Source organism: Chrysochloris asiatica, unplaced genomic scaffold (genome assembly GCF_000296735.1).
Source record: "Chrysochloris asiatica unplaced genomic scaffold, ChrAsi1.0 scaffold00025, whole genome shotgun sequence".
NCBI classification, from domain to species: Eukaryota; Metazoa; Chordata; class Mammalia; order Afrosoricida; family Chrysochloridae; genus Chrysochloris; species Chrysochloris asiatica.
The window spans coordinates 10,093,422-10,115,186 of record NW_006408543.1 but is presented as its reverse complement, the minus strand read 5'-3'; the positions used below and the strand labels follow the sequence as shown (position 1 = coordinate 10,115,186).

The window sequence follows — 21,765 nt, the reverse complement described above, 5'->3', positions numbered from 1 at the left end:
GAGAGAGAGAGAGAGAGAGAGAGAGAGAGAGAGAGAGAGAGAGGTTAAATGAGCAAGACCTCAAAGTGTAAACATCTAGCACGAGATTGTCAAAAGTGGGCACGGAGTGGTCAACCGTTCTCACCAACACAAAACACCTCCTTAGGACCAGACAGGTGCACCTTCTAAAGCCAGCCAGTCTGGCCTCATCACTCCCTACTCGGTTAAGGTGAGTTGCCATGTTGACCTTCAGCTTGGGTGGGTACCTGTAAAAATGAGCCCAGAGCATCTGTCTCATAAGGCTGTGCCAGCCCTGGGGAGAGCCCCTTGCAGGTGGCTTGACTCCTCAGAAAGTTTGGACACACGTTTAGAGAGGCACCGAAGGCCCACCAAGAGTCATCCAGTATGTGTACACACAGAACAGTAGAGGGAGACACGACACCACCACGGGTAACAGCTCACAGCGTCACAGCAAGATCAAGACCGTAAAACCTTGCTAGACGTTTAGGTTTTAAAACCGTTCTTATGTCAATTTATTGTTTTCCCATAAGAAGTGAGGAAACAAAGCTATATACTTCTTGTGACTAAATACACCCATACTCCTGTTATTTATGTGAACAACTGCACATGTTCACGCATGGGAAAAGGTCTGAATGATGCACAATGGATTCCAAACAATAGTCACATGGAGACATGGGGTGAGTGTTTGCTGCGATGTGCTCCTGAATTATGAAGACCCCATGCACACCGAAACAAAACCACTGTGACCCACAGTGCTATCGCTGGCCGGTTTTCAGAAGTAGATGGCCAGGCCTTAATTCCCAGCTTCTCTCAGTCAGGAAGCTGCTGAACTCTGTTAAGTGTCACAGCAGCACACACGCCTCCACTGACAGGTAGGTGGGGACCACGCATGAGGCACACTGACTGGGAACAGAATCCAGGTATCCCACTTGGAAGGTGAGAATTCTGGGAGACTGATCCATTTTAGTTTTATTTGTAATTTAAAATATTGAAGACGACTGCATTCACGTATTAACTAATCAAAAAGTAATTTTAAAAAAAAGATTAGGGAAAAAAAAAAAAGAGACAAGTTTTAGATCCTAAAACCCGGTGGCACACAACAAAAACAAACCCCAAGTTTTTTTTCATAAAGTATGGCTATAAAGTTACGGTTAGGTTATTCAGGGATATGCAAAATAGAAGAACAAGAGATTATTTCAACCTTACTTTGCACTTGACATTGTGGCTTTAAATCATAAACATATGTATGAGAATCTAAATGGTGCAGCTGTTACAGAAAACAGTTGGTCAGTTCCTCAAAAAAGTTAAACATAGAAGCTGACAAAAGCTACCCCGTGAATAAGGCTTGGGAGCATCATGTTGAATGGAACAGGCCATCAACAAAAACAAAACACAACAAAAACACAAATAACCTCTCATCACTCTACAGAGAGGAAGTATCTGCAACCGACAAATGCCTCGAGGCTCTGTGGTGTGGTGCGGTACGGTGTGGTGTGGCGGGGTCGGGTGGGAATGGCTGCTTAGAGGGCGGCCACTGAGTTTTGGTTTGGTGGACGTGCGTGGGCTGAAACATTCTGGAAACAAACAGAGGTGAGGGCTGCATAAGAACACTGTGAGAGATAATTAATGCCACTGAATTGCAAACTTCAACATGGTCAAAATGGGGTAATTTTCAGGTTTTGTGCATTTTAACACAAGTAAAAAAGTAGTAAAAAAGGTGTGTATAAGGAAGCTTCAAAGAGCTCGCACGCACACACCCACGATAGTCTATGTACTAAGAATCATCCCTAATGAAACCAACCAACTTCCTCCCTCTCTAAGGCACTGCTGCTGAGACTAAGCAGTGCTTGCTGCATAGTTACGGGGGTGGGTGTGGGGGGGTGGGGTTTCATGTGCTCAGAGCCCAGAAAGGTCCAGTAGACACAGGTCACTATGTGGTGACCTTCTCTACTGCTGAGGAGAGGGTCATCGCTTTCATCATAAAATACCAGAAAGCGAACGGGCAAAACTTTCAGGTGAGTCAATACCAGAAAAAGCGACAAGCTACGGGCCACACTGTTCATGCAGTCTTTTCTGGGCCATAGATAGACGGGCTAAACACACAGAAGTAACTGGAGCTGTGGTTATCTCTAGGGAAGAGGCAGACAGATGTAAGAGAGGTGCGTCCTGTCTTCATCCCTTCCTGTTTGCACTGTTTCACAGAAAGGATTGGGAATAGGGTTAGGTTTAGGATTAGGGGCAAGAAGAGTCAACAACATTGGACTGAAGACAGGAGATGGCTGAGAAGTCAGGAAAGGGTGACAAAAAGCTTCTGCCGTGAAGGCTCCGGGCCCCAGGAGGAAGGAGCCAGAGCATCTCCTGGTGTTAATGTGAGACTTTCTGAAGAACTCTGAGGCTAAGGTCACCTTATTTTAACATAAAAAAACAAAAACAAAACTTCCTGCCTATATGGAATGAATTAATATTGCCTTGGCAGAAAGAATGGCGTTGGGAAACAGAAGATGAAAGGCTGGCTGAGGAGGTGGTGGGTGCTCACAGTCTTGGGGTCTGTTCTACCACCGGTCCCGTGGGCTGCAGGCAACTGGGCGCAGAGGTAACATTGCCCAACATGGCTCCTTGACAGTAATCCCAAACCCAAAGTCACTTAAAACTCAGTTCTCCTACGGGCAGAACTGAACTGGCTTGAGTCTCTAGGCTTCCCAAGGCGGCAGACCTTTCTGGGAGCAGGCAGACCCCTCGGCAGAAGTAGTTCATTACCAGTTTTTGTTACCTTTCTATTTTTGTTTTTCTTTCAATGTGTGTGTTGGGGGTGGGAAGACAGTCTTGGCAATGGAGACTAGAGACTTGGTAGGAATGGGACGGGACCTCCAGACCTATGGTTTTCTTTTCTTTGTTTGGTCTCAGGTCTCCTTTACACTCTTAAAGCACCGAGGCCTCGAAAAAGCTGATTATATGTTATCTACTGATACTGACCACATTTGAGAACTACAGAAGTATTTACTTTTTTAAAATATCTTTTAAAAAATCTAAAATACTTCAAAAATTACTTTTAAAATTATAACTTATTTTAAACACGACTTGTTATTAAAAATACAAAAGCTAATTTCATACTAATTTAAATGTCTTGAAAAGAATTTTATCTTCCAAATTAAAAAAAAATAGTGAGCAAGAGGATCGGCACTGTTGTAGTTTTCTAAGTCTCTTTCAAAGGTGCCCTGGTGATGCTGGGGGATAAGCACAGACTGCTGACAGCAAAGTTGGCGGTTCAAACCCACCAGTTGCTCCGTAAGAAAAAGATGAGCATTGTCTGCTCCTCCAAAGATTTACAGTCTCTGAAACTCTATATACAATCACTAGGATTCGGAATCGACTCACTGGTACTAGGTGTTGTGGGTAAGTCTCTTTAACATCTGACTTTACAGAAGCCAGGTAGCAAGTTGTCTAACAGGGTTACTGGTGGGGAAGAGAGAGTGGAGGGGTCTTAGCACAGGGGCGCGGAGCTTCTGTGAGCAATGGTAGAATAATCTCAAAAAGGAGACAGACAGGTGGGTTCTTCTACCTGCTTCTGCATTACTGTTGTGCCAGGGTGCTTTGGCTGAGGCACACGGAAAACAAACACTGACTCAGCCTCACAAAGAAACGTCTCGCTGGAAAAGGCAGAGCATTTTAGCAACCTACAAAAAAATTGTGGGTATGCTGTGATTATACACCACATTCAACAAGTGAGAATCTCTCGACGATTAAAGTGCAGTGTGGAGTCGGAAATCTTATTAACTTTACATGAAAGTCCGATGGAGTGTCTTGTGCTGTGAACAGCTCTTCTGGCCAGGTGCGATTTTGTAGTGTCACAGTCTGATCATCTGGAAGGCACTGGTTCACTGAGCTCTGGTCTCATTACCTGTATTTACAAGCTCAGCTCACTAGCATCACCGCCGGGATCCTGGGATGGCGCTGTAGGATCAGCACTGCTCAGCAAACCACAAGGTCAGCAGTTCACACACACCCGCGGCTCCTTGGAAACCCTATACAGGGTTGCGGTGAGTCCTAACTGATTCAACGGCACTTCACTACAACAAGAGCATCACCGCCAGTCTTGTCAATCTTGTCAGTGGGGTCTCTGGCACTGGAAACTGACACACTGGCAGACATCAATTTTCCAAAAATCAAATGTTTGCTTGAAAGCTCAGATTTTATCATAGGAATCAAGGCGTATGACAAGTGTTTTCTTTACTCACTAAAAGCAATACAAAACAATTACGTTTGCCAACTTGCAATAACCACAGTTTGCCATTACCAGTCTCTGAAGTAAAACTTGTAGGTTCCTGAGACAGTTGCTAGTTAGCCCTGGCATTTGTCCTGGAGGCCACCAGGGCACTCCACATGCATGACAGCACTGTGCCAATGCGACATGGCACCCGCCACCTCCATGGTTACAACGATGGGATGGGACGGAGGAGCTGGGGTTTAACAAAAAGAATGGTGTGCAGCTTCATACCTCGGCAGGGACATCTCTGGGTCACACGGGCACTGACCTGAACGGTGACTGTACAGCGGTATAGCCCACAGCAGCCACTTGCTGGACACCACCACCATGGCTCTGTGAGAGGTGCCTTTGACCCACCAGGACAAATGTCAGCACAGTGAAAGAGGTAAACCATGTCTTGGAAATGTGAAGAAGATAGTTTTGGCCTCACAGACACCAGGAAACTAACTTTGCCACTCCGGATGGGGTCCACAGATACCACAGTGTGCCAAGCAAACACTAGGGACAGAATCCTGAGGGGGTGGCAGTCACATGACACCCTTGAGAAGCTATAAAAACACACTTCCAACTGTAGATGTACAGAAACCATTTACCAATGCAAACACACACGTGTGTAACTGCGCCCCTCCCTAGCCCACACTCTTCCTTGGAGCCTATCAAGGATAAAGAACCAGCAATGAGGAAACATTGAACTTGTTGCCTGAAGTCGACATTACTGTTTTCATCATTTTATCAATTAAAATTCTGTCACTGGAAGATACTGCTTGTTAGTAATACAACCAACAAACACAAATCCAACTGCATAAGAACAAATTCACAAATATCTAAGACACAAATGAGACTCACACCCTAAAGAGTGTTGACAAGCCAAATTCTGCAACAAATAATCACAATGCACTACACTGTGTTATGACATAAAACAGTAAGACACAAAGCATTCCCTGAGATCTCACTTAGCTCAAGTTCTAATGAGAAAAATTCCAGCACAAAGAAGGGAATATGGAGGGGGGTTTAATACCAACTCGACGGCACCTAACAACAACAATGTAATGCAGTCCTGGCATGGCGCTGTGGGTTAATGTTCTGGACTGCAAAGTCGGTTTCAACTACAAGGTCGGTGGTTCAACCTCACCAGTCGCTCCTCAGAAACTCTATACAGGGCAGGGTCGCTATGGGTCAGAACTGACTCGGTAGTACTTAACAACAACAAATGTAATGGATTTGAGATTAAGACATTAAACTTGGAATGTCAAAAAGCTGAAAAGCATTAGAAAGTAGTACCACATTTAAAACCAACCAAAAATAAGCAGGGGTCCTGATGTAGTGCTGTAGGATTAGCACTGGACTGAGAACCACAAGGTTGGTGGTTCAAACCCACCAGTTGCTCCTTGGAAACTCTATAAAGGTTGCTATGAGTTGGAACTGATTCAATGACACTTAATAACAACATGGATCAAGGGCATGCAAAGTCACTCTGGGATTCACAGATTTAACTTCTAAAAATAAAAAGCTGCATGAATTTTTGGTTATAACGCTCTGCTCCAAAAATAGTTAAAAGTTGGGCTGAGGTGTATGAGAGAAGTCAAAAAGCATTGCTACTAGGGATTCCTGCTCATATAGGCATAGATTTATTCCAAACAAAAATGTGTTTAAACATACCTCAGCAATCGGTGGATGGCTGCAGACAGTCTGCTCACTTGTCTTGTTAGCACCACCACCAACACCCACTGCTAGTGAGTTGGTTCTGACTCATAGAGGCCTACAGGGCTTCCGGGGTTATAAATGTTTACGAGAACGGACAGTCTCGTCTTTCTTCTAAGGGAGTGGCTGGTGGGCTTGAACTGCCAACCTTGGGGGTTAGGAATCTAGTGTTGCTTCTACAGCATCACCCTAGTCTCCTAGTCTTAGCGTGCCTTTAAAAGAAAAGGTCCAAACAAAGCAGTGGTTTCCAGGGGATCTGCTGGGCCAATTCAATTCAAGGCAGCGATGTCAGCTGAGAAGGTTCTAGTGACTGTTTGAGGGAGCCTCAAAAGGGGCCATCTTTTAGCAAGTCTGGTGTAAAATACGAGAAACAGCATTTATATCCGAGGGTGAGTGAAAAAACATTACTACACAATCGTAGACCTAGATGAAACAAAAACATGAAAACGTGAAGTGATTTTTTGTTAACATAGCCTCCACCTGCCCTCTCTACTTTATACCAGACTTACTAAAAGGGGCCCTTGAGGGCGGTGGGAGCATGGAGTGGGGCTCAGGTCACTTGAGTCCGGACTCCTGAGGAGCAATCTTGGGGTCCTTCCATTAGGTAATTTTATACACAATCTAGAAGCAGCACACAGGCCAAAGGTCAGGGCTGCTTATAACCCTCACTTCCTCCAGGTGGTAGAAAGTCAACGCTAACTGCAGAGATGGAAAGGCTTGGTAGTGGGTTACAGGTGAAGGGAGAGAAATACAAGGGGGTTTCAAAAAGTTTAAGGAAAAATTCCATTAAAAAAATTATTTATTAAATGTTTCATTGTGAATTATGTGATAGTTTACATGGGAGAACATTGGCTTTACATTCATCCTATCATATATTGTTTCACTGCCATGGTTACAATCCCCTCCATTCATCATCAACCAATCAAAGGGTATACCCTGCAAGCCTGCCCCCCATCCCCTCATCCCCGGTTGTCAGCACACAGTCCCTTTCCTTCTCTGGGTCTAGAGTCCCCAGCTGCTCCATCTCTTCACCCAGCTGCTCCAACCCATGTCATTGTCTCTGCCTCTATCTCTGCTTCTCTGGGTAGGGTCCTGCTCTCCGCTCTTCTCCCTTGATGGTCCCAGGGACCTCTGTTCCTAGACTGCAAAGTCAGTCACTCCCCTCCTTGCTACAAAATGTGTACCTTTACATTTCCACCCCTCACAGTCAGTCCTGATAACAATTATTCACTATTGTTTCACAAGAGCCCTATCTGCATTTCATTGCATCAGCCCCACCCAGACAGATGGGATACTACTCAGTGGAGATTGAATTCTATTTTTCCATGAATGTTTGAAACCGCCTTGTAGGTAGGCAGGTAAGGCAGATAGGCAGACAGACAACTAGAGATGAGTTTCAATACAAACTAGCATGGACAATACTGCAGTGGGCAGAGAAAACAAACCAGGGATACGAAACTGGGCTCCGAAAGGCCATATGTGACCAAGAAGGGACTGACAAGCACAGTGACCTCTGGACTTGGAGGGTCTAAGGGCACTGCATCTAACCCTCAAAACACCTGGAGGTGGGCTGCATTACTATGCCACTTGCTCTTCCATTTGTAGGCACGGGGAAGCAGGAAGTCGCTTCCAAGACAGCCACTAGCCCGCGTCTGGGTGGGGATCCCCAGAGCCCAGCCTGTGACCACTAAGCACCCTGCCTGCCTCTCAAGGGAACCTTGGCTTTATTTCCCTGTGTGAGCCTTCAACGTTGTTACACTTTAAAAGACCAATAAAAATGGTAATTAACCTCAGAAAAGGGAGACACCCCAAAGGGACCGCTTGGAGAGATAGAACCCCTGAGAGCTAGTGTGTGTAGTTACCCTGAGTCAGCTGTGTGGCAGGGGAGTCCTCCAGCTGTGGAAGGTGAGTATTTAGCCCAGGGCCACCAGAAGCCAGGATGCTGGCTGCAGGATGATACTGGTACAGCCCATTGTCGGACACCAATGTGCCAACAAGGTACTGAACAGAGAAGACTGGAAGGCCAAACACAGACACCAAAGACCATTTCTCACTATGTCAGAAAAGATTTTTAGGTCTTATATTTCCTTTGTACATTCTTTGTAAACCACAATATTTTAATTCCCTCCAGCATTAGGAGTCCTGGTGTGGTACTGCAGGATAATACACTGGACTGCAAAATTGGTTTCAACCACAAGGTCAGAGGTTACAATTAAGCAGCTGCACCTTGGCAACTTTATACAGGGTCGCTATGAGTCAGAACCGATGCAGCTTTGGCACTTAACAACAACAACAACATTATGAGAAAGTTTAAATCTACATAGAAGATGAGTGAATACCTATATACCCACTTCCCAAGATCCCTGTTTTAACTGATCTGGTTTACATTTAGGTTTTTCTCTATCACATGAAGTTGCAGAGGTCAGGATACTTCCCCCCAACACACACACACATGCCCAGAGTGATCTGCACTCTCTAAGAACAAGGACCACCCTATGTCATTACACTACCAATAATTCCATAGCACCCATTATCATTCTGTACCTAACTTCCCCCAGACGTACCAGGAATGTCTTTTCTAAGTTTGGTTTTGATTTTACGAACAAGAATTTGAACTCACCTCATTTAGTTTCTCTGTTACATCGCTTTAGTTTTAAACTAGAAAGGTTTTGGCTTATGATGACTCCCAGGGTCCTGGGTGGTGCTGTAAAAACAAGTACTAGACTGAACTGCAAGGTCGGTGGTTCAAACACATCGACTAGTCCTCAGAAACTTTATACAGGGTCACTGTGGGCTGGAACCAACTCGACAGCCCTTAACAACAACAAAACAAATAGGTCCTGGGCTTTCCAAGATGAAAAAGAAAGGCTTTTTCTTCAAGTCCGCTACGGGGGCAGCGGTGGTAAAGGTAGAATTCTCCTCTTCCATGCTGGAAAGCCTGCTGTGGTGTTGTGGGTTAATGCGCTAGACACTTAAGGTTGAACTGCAAAGTTGGCAGTTCAAACCCATCAGCCGCTCCTCAGAAAGCCTAGACAGGGTCACTATGAGTCAGAATGGACTCAACAACACTTAACAACAATGTGAACCTGGCGAGCCACCAGGTCCAATTCCTCCTGCCATTGCACCTCACGCTCAACCCGTCAGCGGAGGCTTGCATGTTGCGAGGACAAGTTTCAGTGGAGCTACCAGACCAAGACAAACTAGGAAAAAACCAGCCGATGAAAAAATCACAATGGTCCGGCCTGGCTGTGCCTGGGGTCACCACGAATCAGGGACCACTGACCTGACACAGATTAGAAACAACAACATCAGTGAGAGAAGTGGCTAAAGTTCTCCGTGTCCAATCTGACAGGGAGAAGGCCCTCCCAGGTTCTTGTGCGCCTGTCAAGTATGAGCTGACTGATCACATAACTGTGTGGCTAAGAGAGCCATCTGACACCTGCCGTTTGCATGGCGCTGCACCCCAGTGACCCCGGGCTCACACTCCAAGGAGCATGCTCGAGACCACGGGAGATGCCAAGTTGAAAAGGACTGTCCTCCGGATGCTCGAGATTGGGGAGGAGATAAGAAACTTCAGGAAACGTGGAATACCCTGTACCCACGGAAGACGATGGTCACCTGTCTCCAACACCAGGATGGTGCGTGCTCCGCCTTCACCCTGAGGTGGCTTCCAGCACCACCTACCCTACAGAAAACAGCAACACCCTAAAGGCAAGCTGTTGGTGCATTTACAGCCACCCCACAATGCTGGACTGAGGCACAGACTCAGTCAAACGGGCTTCTTGTCTTGTTTTTTGCCAGCTCTGTGGCCCTAGGCAAGCTTCCCCTTCCGCTTCCAGAAGAAATCAGAGACAGGATGCCTCATGGTGCTGGAAGGACTGAGCGAGAAAAAAGATACCCAGGGACGGGCAACGTGGTCAGAGAGTATGGTGGTGCAGAGGGGGCAGGGGACTAGGCCCAAACTCCACAGGCCAGCAGTCTAAAGGAGGTGGTCTACCACTGTCCTGCTCACCCCACAGGCAGGAGGGCCGGGAGAGGCCAGTGAATTCATGTTCATGGAAGCCGTTTGTAAAAGGGCAGTTAGACGAAAACTTGGAGACCTTGCAATTACACTGACACACAGAACCAGAAGTCGAGTGAGAAGTGATGTCCCTAGAATCACTCCGTGTCTCTGTTGTCCCTTCACAGCCACAGCTATAGGATGGTGGTGCTGTGCCGTCCATTCGTTCCCCACTCACAACGTCCCTGTGGAGGGCTTCCGAGGTGGTACATCTTTCCAGGACCAGAGACACTCATTTTTCCCCCAAGTTGGAACCCACTACGCTACAGGGAGCGTCCTGGTGGTGTGGGTCAATGTGCTGGGCTGCAAAGTCAGTTTGAACCAAAAGGTCAGTGGTTCAAGCTCATCAGTCATTCCTAAGAAACCCTATACAGGGTCACTATGGGTCAGAACCAACTCAAAGGCACTTAACAACAACAACACCAACAACAACGTTACCAGGAATTCTAGTGTGGTTGCTATAGGGTAAGCATGGACCTCTAACTGCAAGTGTGGCACTTCAAAGCCAAACTCTGAGCCACCTCTCAGAAACCCTACACAGGGTGGCTATGAAGTGGAACCAACTTGACAGCATTTAACAACAACAATGATGCTACCACAAGTCCTGGTGTGGTGCTGTAAGATAAACACTGGACTGCTAAGCACAAGGTCTGTGATTTAAGCCAAATTCATCAGCCACTCCTCAGAAACCCTATACAGGGTCATCATGAGTCCCATGGCACGTGACAACAAGAAACTCAACCAGGGTTCCTTCTACAACAAAATAAAACTTAAAAAAAAAAAAAAAAAAAAAATCCCTGTAAGTATGAATGGGGCACCCACAATTTGTCAGCAACAGCAACTCGTTGTTACTATCATTGTTTTACTTTTGGAAAAATACGCAAATAAGACCTGTACAAAAATAGAAAAGAAAGACTGTAACCGATGCCACTGAGCAACCTGCAGAGAAATTGCTGAATGGGAGGGTGCCTGGTTTGCTGTGGACACTTTCACAACAACAAAACAAACCAGAAATACCCACAACAAAAAAATGCACACCTTTTACCTTACTAATAACCATAGTTTATTTTACTCTCAGTTCCCTTCACACAATGAAATCATTCTGATGAAAACCTTCTTGGTCTTGGCTTTGGCTGCCCGGCAGGCGTTGTGATCCAAGACCTCCAGAGCAGAGATGTTGCCCCGTGTGAGGGCTGACTTTCTCCCTGCAGGAAGTCACCTTGCTCCCGCACCAGGGGCACAAAGCCAGCCCCTTACCCACAGCATCACCTCAGTGGAGGCTGAAGGGTCTGTTTCCAAAGGTCACTTCACGGATAGCTCTGACCAAGGGACATCTGGAGGCATCCCAAGTAAACATTGTGAGTGGAGGCAATGTTCTGAGAGGAAGGATGCTCTGAAGGGTCTTTCATTTTGGGTCAACATTGAGATATTTTTCCGTCCTAAGTTCTGGGAGTGAGAACACTTGGTACCCACACGTCTTCATGGTATCTGCAGGAGGGTTCTAAGTTTAGCAATCCACTTGCACTGTGGGCAATCATTATCAATATGAATATGAAAACCACGCAACTTTGTCAGCTTCCATTTGCTGTTGTTAAGTGCCATCGAGTTGGTTCCGACCCATAGGGTTTCTGAGGAGCAGCTGGTGGGCTTGAACCACCAACCTTGCAGTTCAAATGGCTGTGCATTAGTCCACGGCGCCATACCAGGACTCCTTAGCCTGACTCCTCACCAGCCTCCAGAAGGCTTTTCTCCAAATTTCACTGTCAACTGAAGACTTTCAACAAGTTAGTGACACAAGACATGCTTGTGTGTCCATAATTAGACCCCCACTTCCTAGGAAACACAAGTTTATGTACAAAGAGCAATTTGCTCTCCAGCCCCCAACAGACCACAGTTTTTCAAAGAGCGACTCAATATGGGAACCAGAGCACTTAACAACTTTGCTGAGGCCCCCCTGGTAAACTCCAGGTTTACCCCTCTCTCTGTCACAAACATCTTCAGATTCCTCACATGGCCTTGAACCGGCCTCCAGGGGAGCGTTATGGAGCAGGAAAGGTGCCCTAAGTCACATTGCCATTCACAGCAGGGGAAATGCACTATGGGTAATGGCCTTCCTTGGAGCACATGTATCTCACTCCTCTTAAAAGGTAATCCAGAGTCACAGAATTGTCTACAATGGGAGCCAGGGAACCACCTGGTCTGCCACCTGTTTTTGCGGATGAAGCTTTATTGGAACAGTCATGCCTACTCTTTGTGGCTTTCTCCCACAGGCCTAACAATTGTACTCTCTGGTGGCAGAAAAAGTTTGCCAACCCTGGTCTGGAATGGCACCTGTGTCTATTTAATTTAAAGCAATGAAAATGAATTGAAATTGAAAAATTGGTTCCTCAGTGGCACCAGCCACATGTCTGCAGCTACCGGAAGACAGCACAGAGAACACAGACTTGGACAGTGTTGGGAGCACAGGACTGAAGCTGCTGTGTGGTGTCTTCGTGTCAGCTCCGACTCAGTGACCCTACAGGGAGGGCAGCACTTAATTCACCCCTTCAAGTGCCAGGTGAGGGCTCTCCTTTCACAGCCAGCTGTGAGCTTTTTGGAGTCTTGGTGTGGCGCTGTGGGTTACTGCTCTAGACTGCAAGGTTGGTTTGAACCACAAGGTCAGCAGTTCAAGCTCACCACAAGCCACTCCAGGGTTGCTGTGGATCAGAACCAACTCTATGGCACTTAACCACAACAACCCTTCATGTTCCTCTCAAATCCCAAAGTCACTATTTAACAGAAAATCATTATCCTGATTAGGGGTCCTGGTGTGGTCTGAGCAAGGTCGCTGGCTCAAACTCACCAGCTGCTCCCTGGAAACCCTACAGAAGTTTGCTGTGAGCCAGAACAGACTCGTGGGCACTTCACAGAAGCAACAAAAACTAGCCGGATTGGAAATCCCAATCAGCTTAATTATCATATTGGCCTTGTTTTATGTGCTTCTCTTTACTGCTGTCCACAGGGAGAGGGAGTTTTACAGATGGGAGGTTTGTGGCAACCCTGCCCTGCAGCAAGTCTGTCGGTGCCATCTTCCCCAGCAGCCTGGCCTTAGTCTGGTCATTCTCACAGTCTGGACCTTTTTGTCATGCTGCTGCACCACTTCCTAGGTGACGACAGTGGAGTGTAAGCATAATTTTCAGAAGCACCGGGAAACCAAAAGATCCGTGTGACTCTCTCTTTGCTTTATTGCAGTGGTCTGGAAGCGGACCTGCAATGTGTCCCGTGTTTGTTTCCTGGGCTGCTCCTCCGGCAGACTGTCAATTTGGAAAGGAAGGCCGCATCGCTCTGCACCTGTCCTGAGTCAGGACCCCGTCTGGTGGGTGGTGTGGTTGAATAGAATAAATACATGAGCTTGAGCACAGAGCCACCATAAACAGAGGCCAGTGAAACAGGAAGCAGTCAGCATGGCACGGCAGCAAACTATGAGAACTCTCTGGCACACTCCTCTACAGTCAGCATGTCGATCTGAAATAACTTTTTTCAAAAAAAAGATCCTAAACAGAATATTAAGTCTGGTGCCACCACTTCCGGGCAAGCAATTTCACACCTGTGTGCAGGACGCCTCCTTCCCGACATGGTCCATGAAGTGGACGCCGTAGCCCAGAGAGCTGAGCAGAGCCCAGCAGCCCCCGTGCCCTCTCCTTCTCGGGTCTCTGGATACTCCCTGCTCCCTTCTGCATCCCTCTGGTCCCAGGTTTCCATGCTGGGGTTCCTTGAAGTGGGGATTTGTCTAAGTCATTCTTAACATTCCTCATAGTACTTGGAACTTAGTAGCTGCTAACTAGTGCTGGTGTGGCGCTGTGGGTTAATGGGCCAGACTGCAAAGCCGTTTGAACTGCAAGGTCGGTGGTTCAAGCTCACCAGCTGCTCCTTGGAAACCCTAGACAGGGTCTCTACGGGTTCTGACTTCACAGCACTTAATAACTCAACAGCACTTAACGACAACTAAACATTACATACACCGGACAAGAAATCAAACAAAAGCACAATGAATAAAACAAAGCTTGCTGATCCTCATGCTAACCTCTTTAAATAAAGCCTCTTTAAAGCTTTGAAATCAGCAGTTACCCCCATTGTTGGAATAAGAACAAGTTAATCTTATTCAAATCTCTTTCAGGTTAATACACTTTCCCGCTTTTTTCGTTCATAATTATAGAGCTGACCAGAATAAGGTCTCAGGATTGAAAGTGAAAAAAAACAAACAAGAAAACCCCCAATGGGTTTAAGATACAAAGTCAAGTGATTGAGAATAAATCCACAGTTTGAAAAATTGACTAATGCATTAACTGTCTAGTAAAGTCAGAAAACTCACCAGCCAACAATAAAAAAATCTTACAAGAAGATACCTCCATCGTAACTGACATAAAGCTCTCTCACTGCTAGCATGTTGCTCAGGGCTTTCCGGTCTGATACAAGCCACAAAGCAAATGCATGTTCTTCTCTCCCTTGGATTGCTGCCCCCGAGGCAGCTCTGTGCCACCTGGAATCCATACTTGCTCTTTCCTGGACATTCTACAAGCCAGTTCCAAGCCTGACCTGCCTATAGGATGTTAACTTCCGCCAGCCTCAGGAAGGAGGGTCTGCAGAGAAAACAGGGTGGGCGTGGACATGCTTCTCTTCCCCGGGTGCATCCCAGGAGCAAGACGCTTGTCAGATGTTTTAGTGACACAGCCTCTTAGTCAACCTGAAACTTCCCCTAACTCCCACCCCCAATCTGACAGGGAAACCAGCTTTGTTAGGACACATTTGTGCAGAACATATTTCAAAGTGATTTGATGAAGCCCAACAGCCATCTTATGAGCAAAGCATTTCTAGTCCAGATATTCGAAATACCTTGACAGCTGTGTCCATTAATTAATATACTTATTAACAACTATAGTCATTGCACTTTTAAGCAAAACCTGGAATCTGAATGTAAAGTAGAAAAACAGGCAAAACTGACAATTATCAGAAAGTGATCAATGCACACAGGGAGAACCTGTTGCTATTTGTAATGCTAAAGTCCAGGGGCAACCCAAGGGCCTCTGTAAATGCACAGCCTCTCCCCAAACACCAGGAGAAAATGCTAACATTTCCAAAAAAAACGACCCACAAGGGGTTCAACAGCCCCAAGCAGAAGCGCATTTCTGGGCTGGGCTGCAAATGCAGCATGAAAACCAGCCTTCTTCATCCATTCAGGAGCACGCCTGGAACTCAGAGCCGTGTGTGGGGGCCCTGTGAGGGCTCCAGCAACATACATGTAGCAGGAACCCTGGACCCGCCTCTCAGCACCCCACCCAATGCGTTCCCCGGGCAGTGACTTCATATCCTCTGACATCAGCACAGCTCCGAGAGGGGGATGGGAGTCAGCCCAAAGCAGAAAAACCAGCTTTGAACGCTGCCTGCAAGGCCCCGCTCCCTTCTCAAATTCAGCCGAGAGTCCGGAAAAGGCCAGCTGGCCCTGACCCACCTGACTGCACTGCCGGGCTCCTGCGGCGGGCCGGAGTGCGTCCTGCCAGCCAGGACTTCCTGCTTGCCTTCTCGGCAGCACAATAGCCATTTATTAACCGGCCGGGGGCCGCGGGGACTCACCTCGGATGTGTAGCAGGGCCACGGGCTGGAAAGGCCCGTTGGAGTTGGCCGCGTCCACCACCATCCTGCTGCTGGTCTTGTTACATGTCAACATCTAGACGCCAGCAGGCAGGGCTGTGTACTCCTTAAGGCAAGAAACCAGCCTCCATTTTAGTTTAAAAAAAAAGGCAAACTGGAGCTCTCTGCAGCTGGAGGGAACTGGCCGGGAGTGATGTCAGCGGCACGGGCCGCGCCGATTGGCCGGCAGCTGCAACTTCCAATGACACCAAGGCCTGCCAACGGAGAGGGCGCTCTGGCGGCTGTCAGTGCGAGCTGGGGCGGGCCGGGCACAGGAACTTTTGGGCAGAGAGACCTCCATCTCTCCGGGGGCACACAGGGAAGGAGTCACCAGCCCAGCCAGACTAGGTACACAGGATTCTGAGACAGCACCCCGCCCCCCGAACACATCAAGTGTTTGTGGCTGTAGGCGTGAACTTGAGACCCAGAGCGTTTCCTGACCTGGTACCCCAAAGTCAGTGGCTTTTTATACCCACCTGGCCACAATCTAGTTCCTATTTCTAATTATTCTCATATAGGCACCTTACTGAGCACTGTAATTTTAGAAACCTACCTCTTACCATCAGCAGCGATTCAAATATTACACAATTCCAATCTTGTTCAACCTTCTCTACCACCAAGTTAGGAGCTTATCATCCCCCAATACTGATTTTTCTCAAGACCTCTTATACTTCTGCCCCTCCCCACCAGCAAATAAAGCTTTGAAAAAGACACAAACGGAAATGGAAGTCACTTCAATAGTTATAAAGTGTTACAAATTAAGTTACTTGTATCACCTGGCTTGGAAAATTTTTAAAAGCTTAAAATGAAATGCACTATGTATGTTTTTAATTATAAACATGTCAACATATTAGATACTTTTAAGTTTTAGATACTTTGTTTAAACTTAAGTTTTAAAAGTTACAAAATACATTCCACTTGGTTTTAAGGGGCTATCATTAAAAGCTACTATTTGGATCTTGATATACTAGTGTCCAAAGTGGCTACTGTAAAGAGCTGACTGCTAACTGCAAGGTTGGCAGTTCAACCCACCAGGTGATCCTTGGAAACCCTATACAAGGTCGCTATGAGTTGGAACCGCCGCTACAACACTTAACAACAACATTAAGGTTTTATTGTTGTTTTAAAGATGATTCCCTACAGAAAGAAAGGTTATTGCTAGTTCTAAATGAAACCAGATAAACTATAAAAAACACCTCTTCGTAGACAGGGATGGGCCACTTGGACATTGGGTACCCAAAGTTGGGGGACTACAAAGGCAAGAAGTGACTGGCTTACAAGCTTTCAAGAGGGAACCTAGATCCAGAGGATGAGGAGGAAGGTAGAATCTCCACGGAGTAGTATCCAATCTGTCTGGGTGGGGCTGATGAAACGAAGTGTAGATGAGTCTCTTGTGATACAATAGTGAATAATTGTTATCAGGACTGATTGTGAGGGTTGGAAATGTAAAGGTAGATGTTTTGTAGCAAGGAGGGGAGTGATTAACTTTGCAGTCTAGGAGCGGAGGTCCCTAGGACCATCAACGGAGAAAAGCAGAGAGCGTCACCCTACCCAGAGAAGCAGTGACACCAGAGATGGAGGCAGAGATGATGATGTGGAGAGATGGAGCAGCTGGGGACTTTAGAACCAGAGAGGGAGAGGGGCTGTGTGCTGACGACTGGGGGAGCAGGCTTGGAGGGTATACCCTTTGGCTGGATGATGATGCATGGATGAGATTGTAACCATGGCAATGAAACGATATACAGTAGGATGAATGTAAAACTAATGTTCTCCCATGTAAACTATCACATAATTCACAATAAAACTTAAAAAAAAAAGAAAAGAAACATCTGTTCATTGGGTAGAAATGGCACATGCCCCATACTTCTTCACACAAACAAGAAAGCACGCCTCTTGTGTTGATGGTTTCTCACACACCCATTTGCCCTACGTGTGAACAAGACACAGAGCCCTTTAATTTGGAGCGATAATAACTGTAAGAAACACCTGAACAATACAGTGTGGTCATCTCAATGAGTGGACACTGTCATCCCCTCCAGAGCTGCCGAAAGACATCCTCCGGCACTCTAAGAATGGAGCTTGTTCTGTGTCTGTCACATGCTGTTGGTACAGTGTCGAGGTCACTAAGTGACCCATGGGGCAGCAGACCAGGCCCACAGGGTTTCCTAGGCTGCACATCTTAACAGGAAGAGATTGCCAGACCTTTCTCCTTAAAGCTGCTGGGTGGGTTTGAACCAATGACCTTTTGACTAGAAACTGAGTGCTTAGTGGTTGTGCCACCAAGGCTTCTTGTGTGGATAAACAGCCATTAGAAAGAAAGGAGGGAGGGAGGAAGGAAGAAAGAAAACAAGGCATGGCTCCTGAGCACCAGGTCAGTCCAATGCTGGACACACCTGCTGGCCTAACCTTTCCAGAGTGGAGATGCAGTAAGAGGAGCTCGTGCTGTGAAGCCTGAACACCAAGCTGCCGCAGGGCCTTCACTGGTGACTCTCTGCTTTCTCCAAGAGGGTGGTCCCCTCAAAGACTGCCCCAGCAGCCAAGGAGCGTGTGCCAGGTGAACGCAGTCTATGAATGTGGCTGAAACCAAGCCCAAACTCACTGCTGTGGGGTCGATTCTGACTCAACCTCACCCTACAGGACACAGTAGAACGGCCCCAGAGGGTTTCCAAGGCTGTAAGTCTTCTTTATGGGAGCAGACGGCCACATCTGTCTTTAGTGAGTTCAAACCATCGACCTTTCAGAAAATGGCCAAATGTTTAACATGGTGCCACCAGGGCTCCTTGAATGTGGTTGGGAACAAGGTACTCAAATGGCTTGGTGGGAGTTCCATAAAGCAGATAAACTTTCAAAAGTATGCGAGCTGCGCCTTCAACTCATTTAATATTAAATATGAAGTATGGAAATACATCTACCCTGAGACTGCTAACGAACTGGAACACAGAACTGAGAGGAAAACTCCTAGAAACTTTATTCAAAATTTACAGATGAGAAGCTAAAGAAAAAGGTAAGACACTTTTTGATGTATTTTTCTTAATGATCTTGGATCAAAAGATCTCAACTTTGTATTTTTCATGTTCTTTTGAAATCTTATATATATATAAAATGTAGTTATTTAAAGAAATCCAAGTCTTTGATCAGGAGACCATCCATAATACATATCTAAAACAAAGGTAGATGTTATTATTAAGTGTCATCGAGTCGGTTCCGACCCATACTGACCCTGTATAGGGTTTTCAAGAAGCGACTGGTGAGTTTGAACTTCCGACCTTGCAGTTCAAACCGACTCTGCAGTTCCAGCTCATTAACCCAGAAAGATAAAGATAAGTAACAGATGAATAGACAGATGGATGATTGATAGACAGATGGACAACTAATAGATTACAGATAGACAGAAGATACAGATAGATGATAGATGAATAGATGGGTGGATGATTGATAGATGACAGAGAGAAGACACAGACAGATTAGATGAGAGATGAGTACACGGATGGATGACTGACAGATGCCAAATGGACAGACAGATCAACAGATGAATAGATGGAAGGAAGATTGGTAGATGAGAGATGAACAGATGGATAGATATGGATGAATAGATGATAGATATGGATGGATGAGTGATAGCTACATGACAAATGGACAAATAGATGAGGTAGGTAATAGATGAATAGATGGATGATTGGTAGATGACAGATCGACAGATAGATGACGGATGGGTGGGTAGGCAGAACGAAGGAAGAACACGAGACTTGAATAAACAAAGATAAGGTGTGTTTCTAAATTGGAAGCATAAATACTATAGACTGATGTCAATTTTCCACACAATTGGTTTGTAGAGTGAAAACAACTGCAAATAAAAATTCCAGTGGATCTCTTTATTTTTCTGGGTATTTGAAGAAAACCTTGAAAAATCAAATTAAGAGGAGCTAGGGTGTGAGACCTGGTGTGGCGCTGTGGGTTAATCCTCCAGACTGCAAAGCTGTTTCAACTGCAAGGTCGGCAGTTCACGCTCATCAGCTGCTCCTTGGAAACTCTACACAGGGTTGCTATGGGTCGGAACTGACTCGATGGCACTTAACAACAACAGGGCATGAGAAATAGAGGAAGACGGGTCTTACCAACTCTAATGCTACATTGGTTACCAGCAAGTGACAGACGCACAATGGTACAGGTGACAACCTGGACACCACGCAACATGCCTACTGTAGGACTGTAACCGTGCATGACAGACAAATCGCTGATCAACTGCAATGGCAAGAACTGGTTCACAAATAACTGGTGGACTATCTTGAGTGGAAAAAGGAGCTCTGGTAGCGTAGTGGTTACGAATCGGGCTGAGAACCTTAAAGTCAGCAGTTTGAAACTACCAGTTGCTCTGTGGGAGAAAGATGAGGCTTTCTGCTCCCATAAAGATTTACAGCTTCGGAAACCCTGTACAGGGTCACTATGGGTCGGAATCGACTCAACGACACTTAATAACAATATCTTGAGTGGACCAGTCCAGAGGATATCCTGCTTGGTAAAGTGGAGGGTCAGTGCAGAAGAGGCAGCCTCACAATGAGCTGGATGGGCAGAGTGGCATCAGTAATGGCTCAAGGCACAACAACAATTGTGAGAAGGGCGCAGGACAGGGCAGTGTTTCATTCTGTTGTGCATAGGGTCGATCTGAGTTGGAACTGACTCGATAGCACCTAACAACCACCACCTAGGGGCAGACAAGTGGGTAACTATATGTGGGCAAAAGTTAATGCAAGTCTTTACATTATACCAAAAGAAAATGTTCTTAGAAAGAAGACAAAACTGAAGTACAGTGGGGTTAAGATCCTTGTAACAACCACCAAACAACTTTTCCATGATGGATCTGAGAGGGAAAAGGCGGGAGAAGATGCTGACAGGGTGGTACATTTCTTTCAGCTGTGGATGTTAAGAGAGTTCATTGTGATTGTAAACACCTGTAACTCTATTGTGCATTTATAATGAAGCGGGGCGGGGCGGGGGAATAACCTCTCTACCATCAAAGAAGAGTCACAAGTGAAATGTGTCCTTGGAGCACCGAGGCTCCATGACCCGGGGACAGAAAGTTGTGACATTGGAGGAGAGGCAGAGGAGCAGTACAGAGCGTGAGCCAGAGCGTGAGCCAGAGCGTGAGCCAGAGCGGTGTGCTTCACAGTTTACTGAAGCAGCAGAGCTGAGTGACTCTGGGCAGGCTGCTTGCTTGTAGGGTGCCTCAGGGCACTTTGTTGTTGTTGTTAAGTACCATGGAGTTGATTCCGACTCATAGTGATCCTGTTCAGGATTTCCGAGGCTGTAAATCTTTACCGGAGCTTAAGTGAGGGCATTTGAGCCAAGCGCTTTCAGGCTGAGACTTAAGGAATGGTGTGCCCCATGGGCTTGTATCCACAGCCCTAAAAGAGCTCTGTAACACTGCCTGAACTACACGGGCCAGACCACCCATCAAAAATAGTCACACCTTCATAAAACGGAAATACGAGTGTAAGTGGAAAAGGCAACGTATACATTTTCAGAAGCAGTATGATGACAACTGTTCTAAACCCCAACACATGCCTTTATAATCTGTCCTTAAGTGCCGTCGAGTCGGTTCTGACGCATAGTGACCCGTTTAGGGTTTCCAAGGAGTGACAGGTGGGTTTGAACCAGGAACCTTGTGGTTAGAAGTCCAATGCTTCTCCTACGGTGCCACACCAAGACTCCACCCTTAATAATCATTGTTGTTAACTGCCGTTGAGTTGGTTCCAACTCATATGCCCCTGCATAGGGTTTCCGAGGAGCAGCTGGTAGGTTTGAACCACCAACCTTGTGGTTAGTAGTCCAGTGCTTATTCTACAGTGCCACACTAGGAATTGGGGGATAAAACAAACTTAAGAAAAACCTCCCAAAATATCAACAGTTGTGCTCAATGGGTGGTCTGACTATGGGTATTTTCCATTCCATAATCTGCACCTATCAATATTATTGCACCTGGACAATGCTGTTAGTTAGATGCTGTCAAGTCAGTCCCGACTCACTCCAACTCACAGTGACTTTATGTACAACGGGATGGACACCGCCTAATCCG

The 21,765-nt window shown here is 46.3% G+C and overlaps 1 protein-coding gene across 1 annotated transcript in view; it reads right to left on the bottom strand.

The window, feature by feature from the left end:
* Window positions 1–15,858, bottom strand: part of PPP2R5C (protein phosphatase 2, regulatory subunit B', gamma) — a 99,377-nt gene extending 83,519 nt beyond the window's left edge. The window contains exon 1 of the mRNA XM_006839530.1: window positions 15,636–15,858. Coding sequence (XP_006839593.1) covers window positions 15,636–15,729 — 94 coding nt within the window. The 5' untranslated portion in view covers window positions 15,730–15,858. The remainder of the gene's footprint in view (window positions 1–15,635) is intronic.
* Window positions 15,859–21,765: the final 5,907 nt, after the last annotated feature.